The sequence below is a fragment of the Trematomus bernacchii genome, unplaced genomic scaffold, assembly GCF_902827165.1.
Source record: "Trematomus bernacchii unplaced genomic scaffold, fTreBer1.1, whole genome shotgun sequence".
In the NCBI taxonomy this organism is placed as follows: Eukaryota; Metazoa; Chordata; class Actinopteri; order Perciformes; family Nototheniidae; genus Trematomus; species Trematomus bernacchii.
In genome coordinates this window covers 4,037,348-4,044,818 of record NW_022987708.1, presented here as the reverse complement: position 1 = coordinate 4,044,818, position 7,471 = coordinate 4,037,348, and the positions used below count along the sequence as shown (strand labels likewise).

The 7,471-nt window shown below is 39.2% G+C and overlaps 1 protein-coding gene across 1 annotated transcript; it reads left to right on the top strand.

Annotated features, from left to right (window-relative positions):
* Positions 1–1,429: 1,429 nt before the first annotated feature.
* On the top strand, positions 1,430–2,506 carry si:ch73-389b16.1. Its single transcript, XM_034140715.1, has 2 exons — positions 1,430–1,558; positions 2,239–2,506. Exons 1-2 carry the CDS (start codon positions 1,471–1,473, stop codon positions 2,454–2,456), a joined length of 306 nt encoding a protein of 101 aa, XP_033996606.1. The 5' UTR covers positions 1,430–1,470; the 3' UTR covers positions 2,457–2,506.
* Positions 2,507–7,471: the final 4,965 nt, after the last annotated feature.

Below are 7,471 nucleotides of genomic sequence, written 5' to 3'. Positions count from 1 at the left end.
TGTGTGTGTGTGTATGTGTATGTGTATGTGTGTGTGTGGTGTGTGTGTGTGTGTGTGTGTATGTGTATGTGTATGTGTATGTGTATGTGTATGTGTATGTGTATGTATGTGTGTGTGTGTGTGTGTGTGTGTGTGTGTGTGTGTGTGTGTGTATGTGTATGTGTGTGTGTGTGTGTGTGTGTGTGTGTGTGTGTGTGTATGTGTATGTGTATGTGTATGTGTGTTGTGTGTGTGTGTGTGTGTGTGTGTGTGTGTGTGTCCACATTTTGACTGCTGTTTATTTATTATATTTCTTAGAGGGGCACCATCCAAGCTGATCTGCTCGATATGCAGAAAATAAGTCCTTCCGGTCAGTAAGCCTCTGTGGACACGTCGGCACGCGGGTCTCACAAGCTGCCGGACCGAGAGTTTGATCCTGCCTGCGGCGGGAGGAGGCGGTCTGCTCGGCCTGCCCTTGGCTCTGTGGTGCCTCCTTAAAAAAAAACTTTTAAATAAAACATTTATCTTAACAAATAAGATTTGTTTGGAGGGGCAGGAGATCTTCACTGCTAGAGAAGTACAAATGATACGCAATGAAATGTTCTTTTTTCTAAGAATGAATGCTTGCATGACATGTGGGAATAAGTCTGACTTTGGTGAAGATCATTTGCTCAGAGCTCCATATTCTTCAAGTTACTCTTTAAGTATAGGTCACTGACAAACAGTACATACTGACTGCTCTTCCACAAATGATGAATGCAACACAATTACAGGGTTGATATGTTTCTTGGTACATGATGAATAGTAATACAAAGCATTCTTTGTCTCTTGTTAGTATTTGATATTAGATGTTTTGCTCTGTCCAGAATTGTTTTTGTTGTAGATGCTAAACGTTAACACCAATATAAATTTGAGAATAGCTTACAGTTTTGTTTAGCTCCTGTTATGTATTCTTTTAACACGCATGTTTAAATAAAGACGGTTTCTTTTGTTTTAAATCCTGCAAATGGTCACGCTTGCTATCTTCTGCCTTTAGGAACTTTATGACCTGCGAGTAAGTGTAAAAATGATCAATTTTCCTGGAGGGCTTTGTGAAGCCAGTCTTATGACTTGCCAATTGTAATGGTGTGTACTGAGAATCCACTGTTTACAGAGAACTTTCAAACATGTGCTGAGGTTAGAAGAAGCTATAAAAAGCCAAAAGTCCCCGGCTGTCTATTTGCAAACAAACCAGCATTTCAGAAGAGAAAGCGTTTGTCTCAGAGTGGAATATTATTGGATGTTGAAAGGTCAGAGGCGTCCTCCTGGTGTTGCGAGCTCACTGACTCTTGTTGGCTCTTGTGTCGCAGGTGGCCTTGCGTTGGTTTTACTTACAGGTTCAGAGTTTTTACCTTCAACATGAGTAATGTTCACAGTGAGTTGACTCCGAGGCAGAGGGAGTTATTGAAAATTCGCCGGGACAGCGACACTAAGGCTGCTGAACTGGTCAAGATGGAGAAGATGCTGCAGCAGACCAAGGACCTGCTGGACAGGAAGACAGAATCCTGCTCAGACAGCATGGACTTACAGGAGAACATGGGTCTGTACCACTGACACATCCTACTAAATGCTCCTGTGTGTTGAAATCTCTATCTGGTGCACTGATAAAGCTGAAACGTTGACTTTAAAGGTCACCTATTATGCAAAATCCACTTGTCATGTCTTTTATAAACATGTGTCCCCCTCTGTGTAAAGAGATTCTGAAAGTTTCAGGAAAAAAGATTCTCTCTCTTTTTGTCCTGATCCATTGATATAAAAACCTGTCTTTATGATGTCATAACGATGTTTTGGCTTGTGTAACCATTAGCCAATCACCAACCAAGGTAACCCCCCCTATCTTATCACCTGAATCTTCTCCTAGAGCACCATTGTGTTCTTTTTAACCAAATATCTCTCAGAGGGGCGTGGGGAGTGGCTCCTTATTTTCATCTAAAGTAACAGACAGAGAATCAGCACTTTTGAAACAGAGGGGATTATGGGATGCTACAATTCATGATCTGTTTTGTATTTCGAGCCAAACACTTCAGAGACATGTTTTGTATATATCTGAGACCTATAATACATTGATGAAAAACAGTATAGCCTAATAGGGGACCTTTCATATTATTGCTTTCAACTAACCTAATACAGGTATGTGAAATCTGTTGACATAAAACATTTAATTAGAGTCACAGCTTCCGTTTTTTCCGTGAACTTGTGGTAACAGTTTTTTGGTTGCAGTGGAGGATCTGGAGGAGAAGGTGCGCTCCAGCCGGCGCCACAGGAGGAGCTCGCTGCACCACACACAGCTGCTGGAGAGCCAGATGAAAACAGTGAAGGGTGAGCTGGTGGGCACGCTGGACCACCTGCAGGAGCTGAGGAACGTCCTGCGGCGCTCCCAGCTGAAAGCAGAGGAACGCAAGGCAGCCATGGAGAAGCTGGCGGCGGGGCTCAGGTGAAGCACCAGGCTCTGACCACTTCAAGCTTCAATACCCCAACTGATCGGACCCCCAGGGAACCCACCGAGACCGCACCCATGCACTAACCCTTAGATGCACGAGTGACTGGACCCTACACTCTTCCATAAGTGGGTCTAAAAGGACCCGTATTAGAATAATATGTGTTTTTATGCAATTTTTGTCATTTTGGTTAAGAAAAATCTCTTGTATAATATTTAGTATTATATTTTGGTTCACACTAGAAATATTTTATATTTAATTTTTCACTATTTATAATTTTAGAAATGTCTTTTACATTTTGAAAAAAAACGTTTTCCCATAGGATTCCATAGAAAATGCATGCGGGTCAGTTTTGACCCACTTATGGAAGCTTGGGGTACTAATACAAAAACTACAATTTTTTCAAATTTAAAATTAGAATGGCATGATATCCAAAACATGTTTTTTGAGGAATAGCTAGAATATGAAATGATAAAAAAATGTAATTACAAAGATACTTCAAGAAAACCACCTCACCGGGTCCAAAAAGACCCACTTATGCATCTAAGGGTAAGAAGAAAGAAACTTGAGCTGATGCGTTGGTCTTCACTCTCTCCTCCGTCACTGCAGTGTTTGGCATCCAAAGACTCAATTCAAAAAGGCTTTGTAAGAAGTAGAAGGAGTTCCTTCTTCCTTTTTTCCCCCCTTCTTAATCTAAAGCTTTTTTTGACATACATTGTCAGATTTTCCCAGAACCTGCTTCTCTGTCCTGTGGAAACGATCTGAGCGATGATTCTAAATCCCTGCTGTTTAAAACCATATTAAATCATACATACAGTATTCCCTTTTTCTTTAATATTCTTTAACTTTTTGCACATTGCATATGGAGTGGTGTTCAAGTTCTAACGATATATCTTGAGCAGCCCTATGTTTTTCTCTGGGTTGATCTTTGCTCAGCCGTTTATGAAAAGAAAACATCTCCATGATTTACGGTCATGACTCTCCCTCTGCAGCTCTGCAAATTCCCTCTGTGTTATTGCTTCACAAACCTGTTTTAATGAATTCTTCCTCACCAATATTAACATGTAAGCTGTATTTTGCCATGTCAATCTGTAAAGTTCACCAACTTTGTAATTGTTATGTTATTAAATTCTTAGATGCTGATTACTCTAATGTTGTATGAATTGTTTCTTGGAAAATATTACAATAATTGTTCGCTCATTGTATTTTTTGATGTATTATCATTGTAGGACTGGCAGATTCAAGTTTGTCTTTATATGGTTTTATCAGTTAAAATAAACACAATTATTATAATTAACAGTAATCCAATTTATTTGTGCTTTATAAGAGAAAATATGCATAAAATTAACACAAAACAGGAATAGAATATCATAAATAATTTAAAAAGGTTGACCAATTACTAAAAAACAATATTTAGAAAATAGATAATAAACTAGAGATACAAATATAATAATAATAATAATAATAATAATATTAAATGTTGAATATAATAATTACATGAAAATAAATATATTTATTGCTAGCAGTAAATAAAATAATTAAATCAGATGAACAATAATTAAGCAAATTAGTTTAATACCAACAGTATGTCTTTTGTCATTTCTTTCCAGAGGACAGAGAAGTGTTCCAGTGTTCCTCCTCTCTCCCTGCTGTGTGTTTCCTGCGGTCAGTCATCTGAAAGCTCTGTTTCTTCCCTGTGGATGGGATGTTGTCTCGCCTAATTTAGCACAACTGGTTTCACACAGCGTCACATGCTGCGAGGCTGTGGGACGATCTCATTGGCTGACCATCACATAGACATTTAACTGTAATTATAACTCCACTCATCTCTATGTAAAGCTGACACCAAGCACCTCCAAACATAAATAAAGACTGATGTTATATTATTAATATTATATTAACTTTTGTGTCGTGTGTCTGCCTTCTGTATTCATTCAATTTAAAAGTGTTTAAGTACAATTTGAATGCACTTTATTTGACAATTCAGAAGCACATATTGTACCTTTGACATCTTTAGTTTTTTTATTAATTCAAAATAGTATAAACAAACCTTTTATGTGGCTGAGGAGGTAGAGTGGTCCTCCTGTTGAAGTTTCATTGGGCAAGATATTGATACCCAAGATGCTCCTGAAGCGGTAGCCAGCGGTGTGTAAGTGTGTGTTAATGTGTATCACTCCTAGTGAGCAGGTAACCTCTGCCTCTGTATGTGTGTGAAGGATAAATTCACTTTGAGGGGTCACAAAGAAGAAGATCTATTTTTAAAAACCTCCATCTTTTATTAATGCATAAAAAATGATAATCCCACAATTTATATATATATATTAGGGCTGTCAGTCGATTAAAATATTTAATCGCGATTAATCGCATGATTGTCCATAGTTAATCGCGATTAATCGCAAATTAATCGCACATTTTTTATCTGTTCTAAATGTACCTTAGAGGGATATTTTTCAAGTTATTAATACTCTTATCAACATATGAGTGGACAAATATGCTTTATATGTTTGTTTATTATCATTTGAACAATGACAAATATTCTCATGAATATTAAACACAACAACCTCTGAACATTACAAATATTCGATTCAACCTGGAACCTCTCTCATACAATAATACAATACTGTGTGTGTGTGTGTGTGTGTGTGTGTGTGTGTGTGTGTGTGTGTGTGTGAGAATGTGGAGACACTGTGATGGATCGTTGGAGCTATGTGCCGCTCAAGGCATATATGCTCGAACGGGAGCTGCCTGGACGCTGCAATCATGTTGCGCGCACTATCCGTGCTGAGTGTGCTGACTTTTCGTACAATGTCCCACTGTCTGGCTACCTGCATAAAGTCAAGTGCTCGGCGCAGTTGTCGGCGAAATGTCATTGAAACAGCTCCTTATATCCGTTAGCGCAGCTAGCTAGCACCAGATGCTAACAACAACAACACGTAAGGTGTGCCTCGCTCGCGCGAGTCGCGCCACACATACACACACCCTCCCGGTCCTCCCGATGGCCAGTCCGGGCCTGCCGGTGAGCGTGGAAGTGTGGTCTGCCACAAGCGGGCGGCAGGAGCGAGGCTGTCAGCATCAGCTTGTAGATGGTATTTTAAACTCGATGCGCTCTGAAACTACGGGGCGGCCGAGGACAAAAAATACACATGCGTTAATCGCGTTAAAATAATTAGTGGCGTTAATTTTTTTTTGCGTTAACGCGTTATTAACGCGTTAACTTGACAGCCCTAATATATATATATTTCTGAATTGAGTGGTTTTGCAGAATGATATACTTTACTTTAAGTGCTTTTGATACTGAAACATGTACTTTCACTTAAGTAAGCTTTTTGAACGATGGACTTTTACTTGTAGCAGAGTGTTCCTACATTCTGGTGTTACTATTTTATCAGGTAAAATATCTGATTACTTAGTCCACCTCTGAAAAAAACCAAGAAATAATAAATATTTAAACAGTAAAAAACTGCATGTTGTCCATCAGGGATAAAGGTTAGCTGTAATTCTCCTTCTTTCTCCTACAGGGTCTGCAGGGCACAAACACTCGTCCTCTCACAGGCTCCTCGTCCAATCATGGACATCCTTATAACAGAAGACCCTGCAGGGGGCCCGAGAGCGCTCAGAGTAACAGACATCTATCTAATTTATTCCTAATTCAGAAACAGACGTGCAATACGTTTTTACGTGAGCTTTTGTCCATTCCTTTTTGAACAATAATGTAATATCTCTAGGATGATTTATTTTAATACTATAGTATATGTACTGAACATTATAGATCAGAAGGTTTGGCGGGTTCAATCCCTGTCAAATCATTCGGATTACTTACGTAACAATACAACAGTGATTTATTACTGTGATTTATTGACGTACCTTACATGTTCAGCTTCGTTGAGCCACTGTTTATGAGGTTATTATTGTTTGAATACCTGTTGGTCTGTCACAGTTTAATTGAAGCCTGTCATCCACCTTTCATTGCGGTACCATTTCACTGAAGGTATTAGGGAGAGTTAACAGGTTAGTCTGCCTGCCATCAGGTCATAACGCTTTCTGAAGGGTGCCTTTATGTAATGTGGCACCACCTACACGTTAGCCAATCAGAGACAACCTTACCAACCTCATCACAGCTTATTTTAACCTGTTATTCTGCTCTGTGTTTGCCTGTGCAGCATAATTAACTGTACGATTATGCAATCACTGGTGGCTAAAATGGTGGTTACTGTATGTGCAGAAAGAAAATATGTCTGCCAGAGCTGTGAAAATTGCATCTTGCGACAGTTTTGCAACAAAATAAAACCATAAATCCAGACACAGGCATCATAACAATGAATGTGGTGAACCTTGCCTTGTTATCACTGGATTTGGAAATTTCCTAAAGAGCTCCTCATTTTACAAATCTGTTTAGTTTATGTTCATGTATGACCTTAAAGGTCACCATAACATGCTATTTTTAGGCAATAGCATAGGTCTCAGATATATAAAAAACTATAAAAAACATGTCTATGAAGTGTTTTGCTCAAAATACCAAACAGATCACCCATTCTAGCCATGCCTCATATCCCTCTATTTCACTTCCTGTTTCAAAAGTGCTGATTTGGAGTATAAAGCTTTTTTTTTTTTTCAAATGGATACAAAAATAAAGGAGGGGGCTGAGCTCATGCGGGAGATTCTACCGGCAGATACTGCTGTGATGAAACGCCATATCATGGATTATCAAGGATTATTTCTGAATCAGTATGGAGCTCAAAGGCTTTCTCTCTTGCCGGTTATACCACAAGGTGAGTTCCTTTTTATTTCCTGCTTCTTCACACACATGCTCTGTGCAGTACAGGTTAGCTCTGAGTGTTAGCGATGCTAATGTAAACATGCACCGACCATATTACGTCCAAAACAGTCGGGCATTGTTTCTGATAGCAACGTTTCTGATAGGGCCGTGGGTGTAAAGCCAGTCTACATTTCCGATATTACGTCATATCGGACGCAAATCTGGATCAGCTCCGTTGTAGCCCCGTTTTTAGAGATTT

Bases quoted from the DNA above. Each gene is read 5' to 3' on its own strand.
- si:ch73-389b16.1 (XM_034140715.1), top strand. From the start codon at position 1,471: ATGGAGAAGATGCTGCAGCAGACCAAGGACCTGCTGGACAGGAAGACA. The intron at 1,559-2,238 runs GTCTGTACCACT...TTTTGGTTGCAG, and splicing joins GGACTTACAGGAGAACATGG to TGGAGGATCTGGAGGAGAAG.